The sequence below is a fragment of the Hippocampus bargibanti genome, linkage group LG04 (genome assembly GCF_051943395.1).
Source record: "Hippocampus bargibanti isolate YZ-2025 linkage group LG04, ASM5194339v1, whole genome shotgun sequence".
In the NCBI taxonomy this organism is placed as follows: domain Eukaryota; kingdom Metazoa; phylum Chordata; class Actinopteri; order Syngnathiformes; family Syngnathidae; genus Hippocampus; species Hippocampus bargibanti.
The window spans coordinates 19,830,629-19,849,630 of record NC_142737.1 but is presented as its reverse complement, the minus strand read 5'-3'; the positions used below and the strand labels follow the sequence as shown (position 1 = coordinate 19,849,630).

General features: G+C 43.5%; 1 protein-coding gene and 1 long non-coding RNA gene across 3 annotated transcripts in view; one reads left to right on the top strand and one right to left on the bottom strand.

Moving 5' to 3' along the window:
- Nucleotides 1–234: 234 nt before the first annotated feature.
- The window catches only part of LOC148899395 (uncharacterized), a 32,078-nt gene continuing 13,310 nt past the window's right edge, over nucleotides 235–19,002 (top strand). For both annotated transcript variants that reach the window (XR_016114726.1, XR_016114725.1), the window contains exons 1-2: nucleotides 235–736; nucleotides 827–985. This is a non-coding gene — a long non-coding RNA (uncharacterized LOC148899395). The remainder of the gene's footprint in view (nucleotides 737–826; nucleotides 986–19,002) is intronic.
- The window catches only part of hmcn2 (hemicentin 2), a 66,018-nt gene continuing 62,591 nt past the window's right edge, over nucleotides 15,576–19,002 (bottom strand). The window contains exon 81 of the mRNA XM_088994614.1: nucleotides 15,576–18,905. Within this exon, the coding sequence (XP_088850740.1) occupies nucleotides 18,527–18,905 (379 nt within the window). The 3' untranslated portion in view covers nucleotides 15,576–18,526. The remainder of the gene's footprint in view (nucleotides 18,906–19,002) is intronic.

The window sequence follows — 19,002 nt, the reverse complement described above, 5'->3', positions numbered from 1 at the left end:
GCTGCAGCTATGCCTCACAACGTGTCCCAGGGCATTACAAACTATGATGGATGGGAGTCAAACGCTCAATACCGAACCATTCCTGGGGGTTGCATTGCTGGAGCTCTTGTTTTCCTGGATGTCCGCCACAATGGAAAAACTCTATTAAGAGCATCCTGGCTACACTGACATTGCGAGGCGGACAAAGCCTGACTAATGATAATGCTAACCAGAGAAATGTTGCTCATTGTTGCTTGGCGTCTTTTTCCCTCATGAGTAAAACATTTGACTTGTGAGGACTACGTCTAAGAAGTTGTAGAATGTGTTTGAGTCATTTTTGTATTTTTCCGTAATGTTCCATTCTTCTGACCTGAGCTAATGGTGTGAAATTACAATTACTTCTCGCGTGTATCGACTGATCTGAGCCTGTAATTGCTCTCCGCTTTCCTGTCCCTGATATATACAATCTTATCCCTTCTCCAAACCATTTTATCCTCATTAGGGTGACAAGGGGTGTTGGAGCCTATCCCAGCTGTCTTTGGGCAGAAGGGGGGTAACACGCTGAACCGGTTTCCAGCCAATGGCAGGGCACATCCAGACGAACACCCATCCACTTCACCTAGCGCCGATTTGGAGTGTTCAATCAGCCTACCATGCTTGTTCTTGGAATGTGGGAGAAAAACGAAGTACCCGGAGAAAACCCACACAGGGAATATGCAAAGTCAGGGAGGATCGAGCTGGAATTGAACTCTACACTGTGAGTTTGATGCACGAACGAACCACTGATCGTAGGTGTGAGTGTCAGCCTGGATTTTTGTAAATTTCTGTGTGCCCTGTGTTTGGCCAGGAACCACTTCAGGGTTTCCGCCGCCTACCCCAGCTACTTGTACTGTAGTCTATTCAGTGCCACCATGCACTTTGATTCTTCCACTCAACGCTGTTGGCAAAAGTGAAGGGGAAATCTTACCAATGCACTTAAAGGAATGAAGCTGATGGATTCTGCGAGGTATTTCAATGTGTCAATATTGTTGAGGGTAATTAGCAATAAAAGTTTTTTTTTTTAAATAGACACTGTTGGATCACATGGTCATAATAATCCAAAAGGTGCTTGAGAAAAGCTTTATATGAAGTGGTTAAGTTATTCGGCACTAAACCATGCTATTTGCCCTTTCCTTTTTTTTAAGTGAAACATGGTCTTTGTAGATGAGAAAAGGAATTTCCTCATGCTGTTCCCACAAAGTCACAATCATTGAACTGACCAATATATCTTGGTAACATAACGAGTGAAGATTCAGAGAAAATTTTGTGTCCTAAACCAACTCATGAAGGATTTATAAATTGATTTAGGTTCATCAAGTCTAGCGTATCATATCCACATCTGTTTAACGTCTCACAAGGGGGCAGAACATTTACAGACAAAAATTATATGACATCTGGAATGAAGGAGAGGATCTGTGTTTCATCTGACTCGTGTTACTCATCAAGTTGTTTAGGGTATTCTCAGCTAAATTAATCAATTTTTGCTCTACACAAGGATTAAAACAACACTGAGTGACGCTGTTCTTCAATTTCATCTCTGCCTTGGCGTCCTTAAATTACAGTATTTATGACTAATATTTCCATCTCTGCTTTGATGGTTTGCCATTGCAGCTCTATGGATTACTCAGCAAGTATTGTGCTCCCTCTGTTGTGACTTAGTTTCTGATGTATGTAAGATATATGTGAATTAAAGCTTATCAGAAAATTGCAATACATTATCTTCATAAACATCACAACAGCAGACAAGAAAAGAACAGTTGAAAACTTTAAATCAAATAACAGCTTGAAGTTTTAGAAGTCATTTTAAAACGGTGTGATTATTAACGTGCTAGCGTGGCTTCAGATTGAAAACAAGGAGAATAAGGGCGCTTCGGGTTCCTGTTTTAAAGTCTGAAACATTAACATTTTTTTGCATATGATACAATGATTTTATGCCGTACAGGAGTATTGACATGAATTTTGGTTGGTTGTTATTTTTGGTTGCTTTTAACTCTGTGCCATGTGGATATTTTCCACTGCTTTCTTTTTGTCAAGCCCCTGGCCTATTGTGTTCTGTCAATGCCCCCCCCCCCCTCCTCCCCCGAGCTTTGACATGAGATGGTATTTCTTTTCCACCGTTCTCACACAACTTAGTCTATGTCTGAATGTAATCACCGATGCAACAGCGACAATTACCTGTCTACTTGGGCAGTGAAACTCAGCCGCAACAACTGCAAGTTCTGGCAATGGGAAGCTTTGGTCTCATGATACAGTGGACACAAAATATCCTGAGGGGCCAGGAACCTTGCTTGCTCTGCCAAATGTTTTGCTTGTTGGTGGCGGGCCAAGTTTGGGAGCTGCTGATACAATAATCCTGACATCCTTATCCTAACTGTGTTGGTATATTTGATTTTGATTTTTGGGGGCTGGAAGGCAATTTGAATCTACAGGAGAAGACATCCTTTGAACTGACATCCTGGAGTTTCGTCAAACTGATTGTGTCTTGCACACCCTGAAATGTTAACTGTTCGTCAGATCTTCGACTTTCAGTATTCAATTCCAGGTTTTGGAATACAGCTTGATCTAGGGGCAAAAGAGTTACTACGAATACATCTAAGGAATTTTCACGTATTTCTATGTTGAACTATAATGCGAGACTAAATGTATATTCACACATTGGAAGCAAGTCCATGTATTTCATATACGTATAACACCTCAGCCGTCAGTCTCAATCCAGAACATAAGCTTTGAGTCTATTAATGGAAAGCAACCAGGATTTGTGTGTAGGGTCTCTTAATTTTATTTTATTTTCTAAATCACATGTTGGGCTCTTACTGCTTTCCGTGTGAAATTTAAAAAAAAAAAATAGTTAGCTTTAGATACTCATCTAGTTTTCCCCACACTCGGCAGCCCCAGGGAGTAATGATAGGAAGCAGGACTTGGCTGGCAGATTGGGAAGCAGGATGGATGGAACTACTGTGGTCACCATTGTGGCAATGAAGTCAGAGTCTGGCCCACATTAAAACGAAACAGACGCAAGCACTCAGACGGCAGCTCCACTCCAGCCAACATGTTTAGAACACATGAAACTATTTCCCCTACAGACGGCATCTCCTGAGAGCAAATGTTTAGCAAGTGTGATGCTTTGTTCGAGTGAGCTGCACAACAGTGAGAGGAGATGTCGTTCGTTCTGCAGGTGGCCATATAAATCCATGTATAGGGCTGTAAAGTGTACCTCAAGCCTCTCATGTGTTCAGTAAATTGCTATCATACGTGTGCAAGAAATATTCTCAAGACGGATAAAACAAATGATCTGAAGGAATACAATGCACGCTGAGCAACTTTTTATTTACTGCGTCACCGAGGGGGGCAATTGCTTTGGGCTTCCTTTCAGCTCCTTCTTGTTCCCATCTTGTTTGTACTGTGGATTGCCATGATCTCATTGACATTTCTGCCCTCAACATTTTGGCCTCTCCACACTGTTTGAACATATCCTTATGAATGATGACTAAGATGCTTAATGAATGGGTGGACGGAAAGGTAACAAGTCAAGACATTAAAAGGCGATTTACCTTTCATTTTACATGATGTGTGTGTCAACTATGCGTTAGTCCACGCTTGTGTATTTTGTCACTGACCTACTTCTTGTGGTTTTTGTAGTTTACTTTTGCTATGGCAACGAGTAAATATTAACCAACCATTCTTTTCATCTGCACGGTAATTTCCAACAGATGATATGATTGCTCTGGGTAAGAAAACGTGAGCATTTATTATTAAATTATTTATTGGCTGGAACAAGCGGTTGAAGAGAGAAAGGCAATGTCATCTGGAACTAGGCTCCATTTTCATTTATTTCCAGACCGCGTGCAGTGTTGACACAGTGTGTTCTATTTCAGATTTAACGTGCGGAAGCATGTAGCTACTATCGCTGCATTTGGTGACTGCGAAGCACAGCCTGATTAAATTTAGATTCTTGGTATGGTGTGACCTAATTTTTCGGCGAATTCTGTTGACAAAAAGCATATGGAAGGGAAGTTGTAACGTTGACAATGAATATCATGTATTCATTGCCTAAAAATGTTCCAAAACCTGCCATGTGTGCACGGCCAATTGGTCATGGAGGCTCAATAAAGTTTCTATCATTATCACTACGCTTGCCTTGTTACTCAATCTTCTCAAAATGAGTTTGACAGCCTCCTGCAACTGTGGCATTACTCATAGCTGAACTGTTATTTTCCAGTAACACCCCTGCCAAAGAAAAAATGTCTTGGACACATCTTCCATCTCCTTGGAAAAAACTGACCTCATGTGTTGGTTCTCTGTCATATTTTCATGTCAATAATGCACTTTGGCCAAAATAACTATGTTTCATGACAACACTAACAAAGCTTGTGAGTGCTTAGACTTAGACCTGCCACCCACATACAAAGCACTCGCCCCAAAAGCACATACATATACAATAGCTAAGTCCCGACACAAGGACCCAAACTAAGTAGGGCTAACAGCTCATCTTCGTTTCTTGGTGGCTACAACACGATGAGTTAACAGTGACCATCTGTCGATTGAGTTATTCACCAAACGTGAATACAATAGCATTCATGAGAGCTCTTTCCAGCCAATTTTACCGTCCTCTTCAGTTTTCATGAACATTTAATGGATGTCTCTGCTTCTGTGCCTTCAAAAATGCAGTTTTGTCGCAAAGTATGACGCTAACGTTGTCTCTTTGCTATCTCGTGCATGTCACCAAGCATATACAGTATTCCATTTGTCAGAACAGCCTTACTCTAGAGCAGGGGTCACCAAACTACGGCCCGTCAGCACATTTGGCCAGGCCCCCTGAACAATACCAGAGATGCTATCAGATTATTTTCCTATTTAGCCTCCAGAAAAATAAAAAAAATCATTTTACAGTCAAAGGTCGGTTTTCGATCATTATCTGTTCCTATTTTAATCAATGTAATCAATGTATGTTTATAATCGTGATTGAACAATACAAACACGCCTGCTCACAACAGAACGCTAAAGGAGTCGGTTACAATGTGATGCGACGCAAGAAAGTGACGTATGAGGAAGTGGAGGAGAGTCCGGTGGTACATTCACGTGCGCTCAGTTTGGCGCTCTATTTGGTCCCAGACCCGTTTTCTCTTGTAAACCCTCCTGTCAAAGAGAGAATGGAATAATGGCGAAAAGGTTAGGTCAGAGAAAAATTGATTCAGAATGCAGGGTATTTAATCTGCAGTGGAAAAACAATTATTTTTATGTTCAATGCAAAGAAAAGGCTGTTTGTCTCATCTGTCAAGAGGCGGTGGCGGTATTCAAAGAATACAATCTTCGCCGACACTATGAATCCCGTCACAAAGACAAGTACGATAGCTTGCATGGCCAAATACGAGCAGACAAACTGTTCGGTTCTAATTCTTGTTTCTCATCTGGTTCGGTGTTCAACGAAGTTCTGTGATGGAAATATCAGCGAGGACGATAGATGGTGAACAAAAAGCTACTTTATTCTAGTGAAACAAAAGGAGAACATCTCTCGTCGGGACGGGAAGTCAAGAGCACACACACAAGAAGAACAAAAGCACAAAAAGCAAGAGCCCTCCCGCTCAATCTAGTTTTGAAAAGACACAGCATCGATCTGTTGTCCAATCAGCTACGGACAAGTATTGGAAGTCACACAGCAGCGATCTGTTGTCCAATCAGCTACGGACAAGTTTGTTGGGAGAACATTTAGACTGAAACTTGATACTTGTTACATTCTGCTTTCACAACTATTCAACTAATAAATTTCATAAAACCATGTAGACTAAACTAAACATGCAACAACATAATATGTACTAAGCTAAACATGGAATAACATAATATGTTTACTAATCTAAGCATGAAATAACGTATCACAAACTCTCAAAGCGAAAAGTGGACTACTATCTCAGCAGAATACATTTGTACGCCAAGCTCAGCGGAAGAAGGCATCCGTCCGGGCCAGCTTTTAGGTTGCTAAGATGATAGCAAGCAGCAGTAAGCCTTTCACGGACGGAGAGTTTGTTAAGAAATGTATGGATGCTGTCACGGAGGAGTTGTGTCCCGAGAAGAAAGATGCATATAATGCCGTAAGTCTGTCGCCGAGTACAATGACCAGACGCGGTGAAGAAATTGGGATTAATGTATATGCCCAGCTGCAGCAGAAGACAAAAGAATGTGACTTTTTTTCATTAGCACTGGATGAGAGCACGGACGTGCAAGACACAGCGCAACTCCTCTTCTTCTTTTCCTTTCGGCTTTTCCCTTCAAGGGGTCGACACAGCAAATCAGTGTCCTCCATCTTTAGAGGTTTGATCCACATGTTTGTTTTGGCCAAGCTTTTACGTCGGATGCCCTTCCTGACACAACCCTCTGTATTTATCCGGGCTTGGGACCGGCACAAGAAGACTTATGTCCCTTTGTGGCTACAGAACAAGCAACTCACTCAGTAAAAGGCTCCCAAACACAAAATGGTCATCGGCACAGCAACATTCAAAAAAGCAAAAACTATACTCACCATTTGATGACAATAATATAATAATAATAATAATAATAATAATAATAATAATAATATAATTAATTTGTCTGCATAACTACCTACTGACAAAAAACTCAAAGCGCTGGTCAATATTCTTCTTTGTTTCCGTTCATCTTTCATCTTCCTTTCATAACTTTGCTGCTGTGAACTGCTCATTTTTATTCGTGGAGTTAGCGCAAACTTTGAGATATGCGAGGAGCCGCCAGCTCCAAAGACCTCCAAAGTCTCAAAGGGACTACAACGGGAGAGGATATTTTTGACCAAGTGTACCAAACCATGGAGAAGTTGGACCTGAGTTACAAAATTGTGATGGTCTGAAAGACGCATTCAAGCCCAACACTCTCACTGACTTCTATGCCGCCCTCCCAAACGACACATATCCAAACATCAAAACGAAGCAATGAAAATGTCCACAGTTTTTGGCAGCACGTATATCCGCAAGAAAAGCTTTTCTCGCATGAAACTGCTGAAATCTCAGATGAGATCAAGATTGAGAAGAACATTTGAATCAGTGCTTGAGACTGGCTATAACTAGAATGGAACCTGATATTCAACTTCTCACCAGCCAGTTGCAAACCCACAGTTCACACTGATGAACATACATAGGTAAGCTCACTTTTCTGACTTGAACGAGTCATTCTGAGCATGAACAAATATAATCATAATAAAATCTACTGGGATAAAATCCATCTTTACATCCATACTGGTAGTGAATGAAATGTATTGTGTTGTGTAGGTGCCATATCACTCAGTTCACTTTTTCAACCTGCTTCCTTTGTGGTTTTCACAGGGAAGTCGATGAGAGAGAGCTGCAAACAGCGGTGTCTACAAGCCTACTGGAACCTACAAAAGGATTATAAGGAAGGAACACAAGAACTTTAAGAGACTGCTCATATGTGTCAGAGAGATTCTGCTCTGACAACTGAGCTGAACTTTTATCTGTTAAGATTGTGCATGGCACAACAGAAATTTAATGTTCTGTGGCTTTTTATTCTATGAAGAAGACAGAGAGAGTTATTTAGTTATTATTTATTTCATAGTGTTATTTATTTCCTGTTTTTCTATGAAGAACCCAGAGAGAGTTATTTAGTTATTATTTCATAAATAGTGTTATTTATCTCCTGATTTTTTTTCTGTGAAGAACTCAGAGAGGGTTATTCAGTTATTATTTATTTCATTAATAGTGTTATTATTTGTTTCCTGATTTTTTTTTCTGTGAAGAACCTGGAAAGGGTTATTTGGTTATGTGTGGCTTTCTGGAAAACATTTTTTTAAGCTCCTCTACGATCGTCACACTTTTTTTGGTACAAACTGACACCGGCCCCCCATCACAGAATGGAAAAGTTATGTGGCCCTGATGGAGAATAATAATTTATCATGTTTAAAAGTGCCGTGCTTTGCTGACCAACTAAACAATGGGCCTACAGTCAAAGTGCAGATGGCCACAGTAAATCTGAGTGGAACAGACACGGCAAGGTGAACTGTCGTCTCCATCAAGATTCTAGAAGGTCCGGCCTTGCACAGAATTTAGGGCTTGAGATACTCCTCTTTCACCGGAGTTATTTACGGCTTAAACATCCTGCACAAGCGCCAGATTACAAACTTATCAGTTTTTGGAAAAGACAACCAATTAAAATGTCTTGTGTTTTATTGCTTGCAGCTGTTGGTGCTCAGAACGCCCAGAGGTGTGGCATTATAATCAAGAAAACTATGTTTACTAATATATCACTGTAATTTGCATATACTCTCAATAAATAGCTTGGCAGAGGGGCGCACAATTCAGACGTATGTCATCTGATGACTGCGTCTCCTGCCGGCAGTGGGGACAATCTTTCTGGTTCTGAGTCTCTGTCCACGGTGTCTGTCTGTCATATCTCTGACAGGCCCTCACAGGAAAAAGTTTGGGGACCCCTGCTCTAGAGCAAGTGTGTCAAAGTCATTTTTCTCCATTGGGCACATTGTAGGTCCGGTTTCCTTTTGGGGCGATTATGAATTTGGGGAAGCCATTAGAATGTTTAATCCCCTCCACATATTACATATAGATTGCACAACAAATTCATGAATAATTAGTTTTCAAATTTGAAGTAAAAAATAATGACTGTTATTGTGGTTTATATGGGCCAATTTGAAATTTTGGCTCAAATTTTAGCAAGCATGATGGAATTTTACAAGCTTGATTTGCTTTTGCGGGCCGAATAAAATAATATGGCGGGCCAGATTTGGCTCTGGGCTTTGACACCTGTGCTCTTGAGAAGACTCGCTCGGCAGAATTGTGGGACCGAGGTAAGGATTAAAGTTGCAGACCATGAAAGCAATACTGGCTCAAAAGTTCAAATCAATTGTTTTGGATGAAATAACAACAGTGCCGCAGTTTGAGGTACCTACTCAAAAACAACTTTCAATCAGAGGGCACATTTTCAAACACAAATGGAACAAAGACAGATTTCCGTTAATTTCTGATCTCTATTCTGTTCACATTTTTTTTTGGGAGGGGGGGGTCATTTATTATATTTGCCATTGTGGCGGGCACTAGGACCAGGCATCTCACCCAGCAGGTGCAGGGGAGGGGGCAGTTCATGTTGCATGTATTGCACTGCTTTTGCTGTTCAGTTCAGATCCACTTGTTAGCCGTTGGAATAAACACGTCTCCACATTTAGTCGTGTGTGCTCATTCTTCAACGGCTACACTGGTGACCCAGACGATGGAAATGTTCATGGCAACGGACGAAGATGTATCTTCTACGGCCATGTCGCCACGACCGGCGCCCAAACTCGCAGCTGCCGCCTACGCCGCGAAGTTGCCCGAGTTCTGGCACAGCGACCCGGCTTCGTGGTTCCAGCATGTGGAAGCACTTTTCCACCTACGAGGCGTCACGACAGATGACCCAAAATATTACATGGTCGTGGCGTCCCTCGACCAACCGACAACGCATCGCATGATGCAACTTCTGCACGCGCCTCCACGATGCGGGAAGTACGACGCGCTCAAACAACTGCTGCTCCGGCGGTTCACGCTATCGGCCTCCGAGAGAGCAGACAGACTTCTTTCGCTTCCCGGACTCAGCGACGGAACAGCAGTGGATCTAATGGACAAAATGCTGTCGCTGTTAAATTCGGATGATGGCGGATTCCTTTTCCCCCACATTTTCCTTCGCCAGCTACCACCCGAAGTGCGCGCCGTGCTCGCTAACTCGACGTGCCTAGCCACCGGCAACTATCGTGGCTTGGCGGAAGAAGCAGATCGAGCGCTTCTGGCGATACGGCGGTTAGCCGTGCAAATCGATCCGACCGTCGTGGCCGCAGTGGGATCGCAGAATCGGCGCGGGAAAGCCACCTGCTATTTCCATCAGCGGTTTGGCGCCAAGGCTCGATGCTGCGCACCCCCCTGCTCCTACGAGACGACGGGAATCTTCAACGCCCGACACCCAGTAGCAGCCGTGGGCGCCAGCAACGAAAGCGAGCTGCTTTTCGTCACGGACTCCTCGTCAGGAAGACGTTTCCTTGTGGACATCGGGGCACAAGTAAGCCTGCTGACGCCCACCGCTGCGGACAAGATGGCAGGTGGATGCGGGCCTGCCTTGTGCGCAGCTAACGGCTCGCCCATCGCTAACTTCGGTTCCAGGTCGGTGACTGTGCGTTTCCACGGACGGGAATTCAAGTGGAACTTTATTGTTGCCGCGACCACAGTTCCCATAATTGGCGCCAATTTTTTTATGTGCTCACGGACTTCTTGTGGACATTGCCAACCGTCGTTTGATTGACGCCATCTCTTTCGCCACTTTTCCGTGTGAGGCCGGAGGGCTCGGGGCATTAACGCATGCACATTATTTAACATCGGGTAACGTTTATGAATGCCTGCTGACCGATTATCCGTCGTTAACCACACCCGCCTTTTCCAATGCCGATACTAAACACGGGGTAGAGCATTTCATTCCCACGGTTGGCCCGCCAGTTTTTGCCCGCGCTCGTCGCCTCGACACGGCAAAATTGGCAATGGCGAAAGGGGAGTTCGCGACGATGGAGCGCTTGGGCATCGTGAGGCGTTCCAGCAGCCCGTGGGCCTCACCATTACACATGGTGCCCAAAAGTGACGGTTCTTGGCGGCCGTGCGGTGATTTTCGTCGGCTTAATAATGTAACCACACACGACCGTTACCCAATTCCGCACATCCAGGACTTTTCCGCACGTTTGGCCGGAGCCGTGATCTTTTCCAAAGTTGACCTCGTTCGCGGTCATCACCAGATTCCGGTACGGGCAGAAGATGTGCCAAAAACTGCAGTAATAACCCCTTTTGGCCTTTTTTGAATTCCTCCGTATGCCTCTTGGCCTGAAGGGGGCGGCACAGACCTTTCAGAGACTGATGGACTCAGTCTTGCGAGGTCTTGATTTTGTATTTGTCTATCTAGACGACATCCTTGTGGCCAGCCCTTCACCGGAGGAACACCTGTCGCACTTAACCAAAGTTTTCAAGCGCCTTGATTCGCACGGCCTTATAGTTAACCCTGTTAAGTGCCAATTTGGTCTGTCCAATATCGATTTCTTGGGGCATCGCATTTCTCCACAGGGCGCCATCCCCTTACCCGCCAAAGTGCAAGCAGTGGTGGATTTCCCCCGCCCGGCCACAGTTAAGGCTCTGCAGGAGTTTTTGGGCATGATCAATTTTTACAACCGGTTTCTTCCTCACGCAGCCGACCTCCTACAACCCCTCTACGGCGCCTTGAGAAAAAAGAAGGCTAACGACCCCGTCGAGTGGGCACCGCAACGAGCACAATCCTTCCAACGGGCCAAGGAAGCTCTTGCGGGTGCAACTCTTCTGGTCCACCCAATCTCAACCGCACAGGTGGCTTTGACTACCGACGCGTCTGATGTTGCCGTAGGGGCGGTGGTTGAGCAGCTTGTGGAGAACTAATGGCAGCGCCTTGCATTTTTCAGTCGGAAGCTGCAAGATAACGAACGCAAGTACAGTGTTTTCGACAGAGAGTTGTTAGCACTCTATCTTGCAACGCGCCATTTTCGTTTCCTCCTCGCGGGGCGCCGGTTTACCGCATATGTGGATCACAAACCACTCACATTCGCCATGTCAAAGGTGACTGAACCGTGGTTGGCCCGACAGCAACGGCATTTGGCGGCCATTTCTGAATTCACAACAGACATTCAGCACGTGGCCGGCAAATGTAACCCTGTGGCCGATTGCTTGTCACGCGCGATTGTGTGTCCAGTCCAGCTCGGGGTGGATTTTTCAGAGATGGCCACCGCCCAATCTGAGGATCCGGACATCCACGAACTCAAGGCAGCAGGCACAGCCCTGAAACTTGAGAAGATGGCACTGTGTGAAGGGGGTCCCGCTCTCCTCTGCGATGTGTCTACGGGTCGCACTCGTCCCGTGGTTCCGCAGGAGTGGCGTCGGCGAATTTTTTATTCTATTCATTCCCTCTCACACCCTGGCGTCCGGGCGTCAGTCAAACTTATTGGGGCCAAGTTTGTCTGGCCTGGGTTACGGAAGGACGTCAGGAAGTGGGCAGCTGCATGCGTGGCATGTCAGCGCGCCAAAGTCCACAGGCACACCCGAGCAAACCTGGAAACTTTTCCAATTCCGGACAGGAGATTTGACCACGTCCATGTGGATCTGGTCGGGCCCCTCCCTCCTTCGCAGGGTTGCACACATCTCCTCACCATGGTCGATCGAACCACTAGGTGGCCGGAAGCAGTCCCCCTGTCCTCCACGACCTCGGCAGATATTGCCCGCGCATTTCTGTCGTCCTGGGTCGCACGTTTCGGCACGCCATCCGATATCACTTCGGACAGAGGCCCCCAGTTTGTGTCCGAGCTCTGGTCGGCCATGGCGCAGTCCTTGAGTGTGCAGGTACACCGCACTATGGCCTACCACCCGCAGTCTAACAGGATGTGCGAACGCTTCCACCGGTCACTGAAAGCCGCGCTACGGGCCGCGCTGTCGGACGGTAACTGGGTCGACCAGCTTCCGTGGGTCCTGCTCGGGTTACGTTCGGCCCCTAAAGAAGACCTTAACGCCGCCCCCGCAGAGTTAGTGCTCGGTCAACCACTCCGCGTTCCTGGTGAATTTCTGCCTGAAGCTTCGGGTGCACCTTCATTCCCCCTTTTGCCAGCAGAGCCCCTGACTCCAGCACCAATTCACCACTGCGTCCCCAAAATATTTGTTCCGTCTGCTCTTAGGTCAGCCCGTTTCGTCTTTGTGCGTCACGATGCCCACCGCTCTCCCCTCCGACCGCCGTACGACGGCCCGTTTAGAGTGCTCGAACACGGTGAAAAGAGTTTTGTGCTCGATATGGGTGGGCGGAGGGAGGGAATTTCAATAGACAGGCTCAAACCGGCTCATTTAGTTGCAGGCGAGGACGTTTCGCCGGCCCAGGCCCCACGTCGCGGACGCCCTCCGAAACCTCCAGCCTCACCGCGGCATGCCAGGGTTGAGTGTCGTTCCCCCACTGAGGTCTCGCCCGAATCACCTACACCACCTAATGACGGACTGCGTAGTCGTTGGGGCAGGCTGGTTAAGCCCCCTGCAAAATTTTCACCTTGACCTTCCTTCTGGATGTTCTGGGAAGGGGGGGGCTGTGTGGCGGGCACTAGGACCAGGCATCTCACCCAGCAGGTGCAGGGGAGGGGGCAGTTCATGTTGCATGTATTGCACTGCTTTTGCTGTTCAGTTCAGATCCACTTGTTAGCCGTTGGAATAAACACGTCTCCACATTTAGTCGTGTGTGCTCATTCCTCAACGGCTACACCATCATCTTTGTTAGCCTCCCGGTAACAATGGTGAATAAAAGTGAGCCATCCGCTGCACTGGAGGTGCATGTGTTCACCATGCATCCCTCCACCATATTGCCCTCAAGGGAATGGCAAGCAACAAAAATGTCTTTTAAATAACTGGTAACCACATTAACTTTAATCTGCCTATAACAGCACAATGGCAAAAATTTACTTTAGTCATGAAAAGGTATTAAAGTGTCATTTTGGTTTTCTATTTAATCCAGTAAGTATGTTGAACACGACTCCTGCTGAGAGCAATCTTAGTTGCAATGCTGTTCAACTCAAACAGTTATTAAAACCAGCAGCCCACGTTTGACAGCGATGACAGCAAAGAGACCCAACAGTGCTCAACACAGCAGTGCGGCTGATCCGTTAAAAACATTTGTAGAGAAACCTACTGAGAAGAAGAGGTACTGAGCCAACTTCTTTTTGGTTTCGAGAAAGATTGAAATCAAAGATATCTCAGGAGAAAAGATAAAATCACTATTCAAATATTCTTGGGGCATTTGGCGTATTGCTCAAAATAGCAAATGTGAAAAGAGTAATATAAAATATTAAATATTTTAATATTAATAATTATGGAAAAAAATATTTTATATTACAACGGAATATAAAATATTCCGTGTGATGCCTAATTTAGCATAAATATTGATAGCGTTCATACGAACTTTTGACACACTTGTACTGCCAAATTGGACCTACAAACTGATTTCAAGACAATTGTTCCTTAAGTGTTGCTTTTTTCCATCTGCTGTACACATTGAAACAGGTACAGTATAGTGTTGCACAATATACAGGAAGGTGTTTTGCCTTAGTATAACAGGTATAAAAGGCCCACACTCCTTGTTTAAATGTCCAGTTTTTGCGATATAACATATTTTTTGCACTATAAGGCGCACCGAAAAGCATTCAATTTTCCCAAACACCAACTGTGCGTCCCAAAATCTGATGTGCCTTATACATGGTGTCCCCATTTCTTTTTATTTCCTATGGCGCTGCTTCCCTGAAAGAGTTCCAATTGCATCAAGTGGTGATTATTAGCAGGAACCCATTGTAGTCTAAAAGAAAGAAACCACAAGCATAGTTAACTTCTGATTGAACAAAAAAGGATCAAACAAGCAAGACTTCTAAAGACATTTAGTCCCTTGTGGATGTGATCTCATTGAGGTTGTGTGCTTTTTTGTTGAATCAATTGTCGTGACAACTTTTGTCTTTCATTTGTTGTTTTTATAATGCCATTTGTACTTACAGTAAGTCTCGTTATATCGATATTCAAGGGAGTCCGAAAAAATATCGATATAACCGGGACTATCGATATATCCGACCCTGTTTGCATGTAATTTTCTCCGTGCGTGAATAGAAATAGTATCGCTATAACCGGGACTATCGATATATCCGATATCGATATAACGAGACTTTACTGTATATGTTTTATGTCATTGTTTGTGACCAGTTTCTTGTTACAGCTGTTGCTGTTGTGTGGGCGCTAGATGAATTGGGCCGAATTGTGGTGTATTGTATTCCGTTAATGAAGCTCTATCTAGTGGATGCATAGTGCACCTGCAGCTACTACTGTACTCTACTTTATGCGTCAGATAATGCAGTGTTCCCCAGAAGTGAGAGAGAAAGAGAGAGATAGAGAGAGCGAGAGAGAGACAGAGAGACCAACAGCACCCATTTGCCACCATTAATGTCACTTATCAATTTTTTTTTTTTTTTTGTTCTTTTGACTTGAGATGGCGCCGCGAGAGAGGGTGGCTTTACAGCAGCTCCTGCATTTTGTTTTTCTACTTATTTTCCTTCACTCTTCCTTTCATCACTTTGCTACTGTGAAATGTAAATGTCTCCAGTGTGAGACTAATAAAAGCTACAGGTATTTTATTCTATTCTATTGTTCATTTCAAGAAATACACATTTCTTTGGGGAAGCAAAATGTTATAGCTGAGTTAATATGGCTGCCCAATTGAACACACCTTATGACTTGAGATGAGGTTCTGTTCAGAATTACACAATGACATGCAAGATCATGTTAAATAGGAGTCAACACACACCTGCCACCATTTATATTATATTATATATATTATATTTTCTGATCTATGCAAAATATAGTTCAGATGTTCCAGTCGGATTTTCTTCACATTTTTGTAGTTGAAACTTAAATCACAAGCCCTAACCCATAGAGGGCTTCCACTACTTCAAATGGATCTCATTATCCACATGAATCATTCAGGAGAAGGGTACAATATAAGTTCCGAGTCATTTAATACACTGTATGGTTGAAGACAGATATCATCAAGTTGGAAAATGTTACATTGCAGTAGATGCCCCTCCAAAATTACCAAAAAAGAATAACAATGAGAATAAGAAAGCCTTTAATAGTCTCACATTTGAGAAATTTGCAAAAAGAGGAGAATTGGTCAGGGAGGGTTCCAAGATCCCAATACTGAAAGCCTTCACACTATGCTAAGCACCATGCAGCACACCGTCAAACACTCAATTGTGGTACCCCTAAAATTTCCACTACTCACATTTAATCAAATGCAACAAAACAGATTATGAAAGATAGAAAATTAGACTGATCAGATTAGAATCAGAAAACCTTTCATCGTCCCACAATGGGGAATTTTGCAATTATATAAGCCACTTTACACTTTACACTTGCTGAGAAAGCAATCAAATGTTGACCAATACCCTCATCTTTTGATCTCAAACCCAGAATACATTTCTATCATGTCTTGAACATTTTAATTCTAACTCATGGCGGTGGTGGATAGTAGTAAATTCATAAAGTTGTTTTCGTTGTTAAAGTAACTCAACTCTGAGTTACGTTTCGATATTTTAATATTTTGCAAAAACACAAGCCTTCCCCCATATGTATTACCTTATTAGGCTCCCATACGTACAAAAGACGCTCAGAGACCAACTTTTCATGGAAATAGTTGTTTCCTTATGACTTTTCCAGAGACCAATCGTTGACCTGGACATCATAGTTCTGCTGTGGAACGTAAAAGCTGTTTGGTGTACCTTGACTTTGCTTTGAATAGTAGGCAGTACAGGCAAGAGCACCGTTGTGCTGGGGCTCTGTTCTCCATCGCCTAATACAAAGCTGATTCAAGTCTGGATGTCCAAGCACTTCATCATGAACAAACACATTATTTACGAAAGACGAAAGGCATTTTCCACATTGACTTTTCATCTTCGAAACAGATGGTTGGCTGAGTATGTATCTGTTCATAGTTATCGTGTCTAGTGCGAAAGGTCATTTCATGAAAGCAAATGTCATTGTTCAAATAAAGAAGCCCGACAACATGCCTGTTGTGCTGTTGATCTGCTTTTTACTAATGACAATTAGAGCAACTGTAAACATGTTGCAACTGTAAAGCAACAAAAAATCAACTTACAATTAATTCCTTTAATAACTTTGCTGCTGTGAAATGTAATTTTTTTCCACTGCGAGACTCATAAAGGCAAATCCAATCCAATCTACCGTGAAAAATGTGTTAACCCAGTTTGTAAGGGGTTAACACATTCATAATTGTTTCACAGGCAAACATGGGTTGCAAATGACCTTTTTTCATCTGGTTTTGCATGTCAACATTGTTTATAATGCAATGTATTAAAGGACAACCGACATCACTTTTTTCTTTCCTAACTGACATCAGAAAAATGTTTTATAGCATCTAAAATACCCAAAACACGCAGTATGTTGTTTTAGTCAAATGCAAAACACCAATAAAAATTACTCAAAGTGTCCAAAATCTACTTCAAATTGAACCCGGAAGTGGAGAGTTTCAGAAGGTCCCGCCCCCTTGTTCGTGGTATCACCCCAAGACGTCTTGCCTTGCTGGAGAATCAAAACAATGGCTTCAGATTCGGAAAAGATGCTTTCTTGTTACTCATCCAGTTATGAATATGATTCAAATAGTTCTGAAGAGGAAAGCATACATGTTTGCAATCGATTAAAGAATTTATTCCGGTCATTTTGATGCATCTGGAGAGAAATGTAGTGACAAACTCTTTAGTACTCACAGTACCAAAAAAGGCAGAGAAGGGTGACAAAGCTCCGTGTAAATTGTTTCCTGGGACGTTCAAATACACTGTAGAAGTCTTGGCCCAACACACAATGATTCACCATCACGTTATTTATGTGTTTTCCTTCTAATTTCTCCATCAACACAGATCAACACGAAGTTTTCAGACAAAACAAAGTACAGCAAAATGCATTGAGGTGATGCAAGGTATGTCCTTTCTCGGTGAGGTGCGTTCCTTCAGTGACGTAGACTCAGGACTCGTCACCAACTCAAAAACAAGACATCCAGAATATTCAGCGTGAGTCTTAAAACGTAAAATATAGCTATATGCGATGGGATCTTTGTAAAATACGCTCAGTAGAAGTCATTTGAAGCGATTTTACAAATTATGGACACAACTTGTCCGGAGACGTCGGTTGTCCTTTAAAGGACTTGCAGCTGCACCAATCAACCCGTAAATGCAGTCAATACCTGCAAATTATTTTCTTTGTAGCACCAGGTGAGTCACATCCTCAATAAAGGTCACTCAAATACATTCAGAAAGGCACTTTTAAACACATATGTACATTCAAAAAAATGCAAAGTACAAAAAAAATGCTGAAGTGCAACACTATTACACATTGTTACACTTGTCTTTTCTGGTTTGTCACTTAAAACGAGTGGCTCAAGAGTCAGAGTATTTATTTTAAAATTGGAGAATAGGAAATTACTAATGTAAATATTGTCCTTTATCATTAATGCTGACATTTTTAAACAGACATCTGCAGTTTCATTTATGTGTCCTAATTAGACTTTACAAGAAACGGTACCACCAGACCTTGAATTACTTAACTGCCAGAAGTGCTCAGTTACTTTCTGATATTTTTGCAAAAACAATTGATGCATTGCAATTTCCATTTTTTGAAATAAGGATGGATTCAAAATTATATGGTCAAGCCTATTGGGCAGAATTATATTTAGTTCCTGTTTCAGTCACAGATCAGGATTCTCTTGTGAATCTTGTCTGACTGACTGTGTCCACCTAGAAAAAGTCTCTGTGTTGAGGTGTCTTTGGAAGGGCATAACGTACCGAGGCGAATGTTTCTGGGAAATTGCCTTTTGTTTGAAAGTATCAAGAAGACTTTTAGGGGCTATTCACTTGTGAGGCACCAGTTGCTCAGTAGGGAAATGCTGAAATGGAAATGTAGATGATGAAAATGCTCTGGGAGGTCACACGGCCCTGCTGTGAAATGGTGGTGGCCTGCACTTTGAGCCGCACCAGTTCTGGCCGATTAAGAATCCGTATTGTGTAGATTGTCCCGTGACCTGCTTCATCCCTGATGCCAAATGCTTGTCCCATCAACACCATTTCGGACTCTTGCTCGAGCATGATAAAGGACGTGTGCTCTTGCAGGATGCCAGACTTTGAGAAAGCGGACAGCCGCACTACGTTGTGATTGGCAGGTATGCCAGAGGGAAGCGTGAGGAATTTGTATTGCAGGATCAGAGGAGAGCCTCCTGTGGCACAGTCTCGGGAGCACGGCTTGTAGCATGTCCTTTTAAAGACGAGACGAGAGACATGTCGAGGCATTTTTGCAGAGCCATTAAATCATTAAATCATCACACACACACACACACACACACACACACACA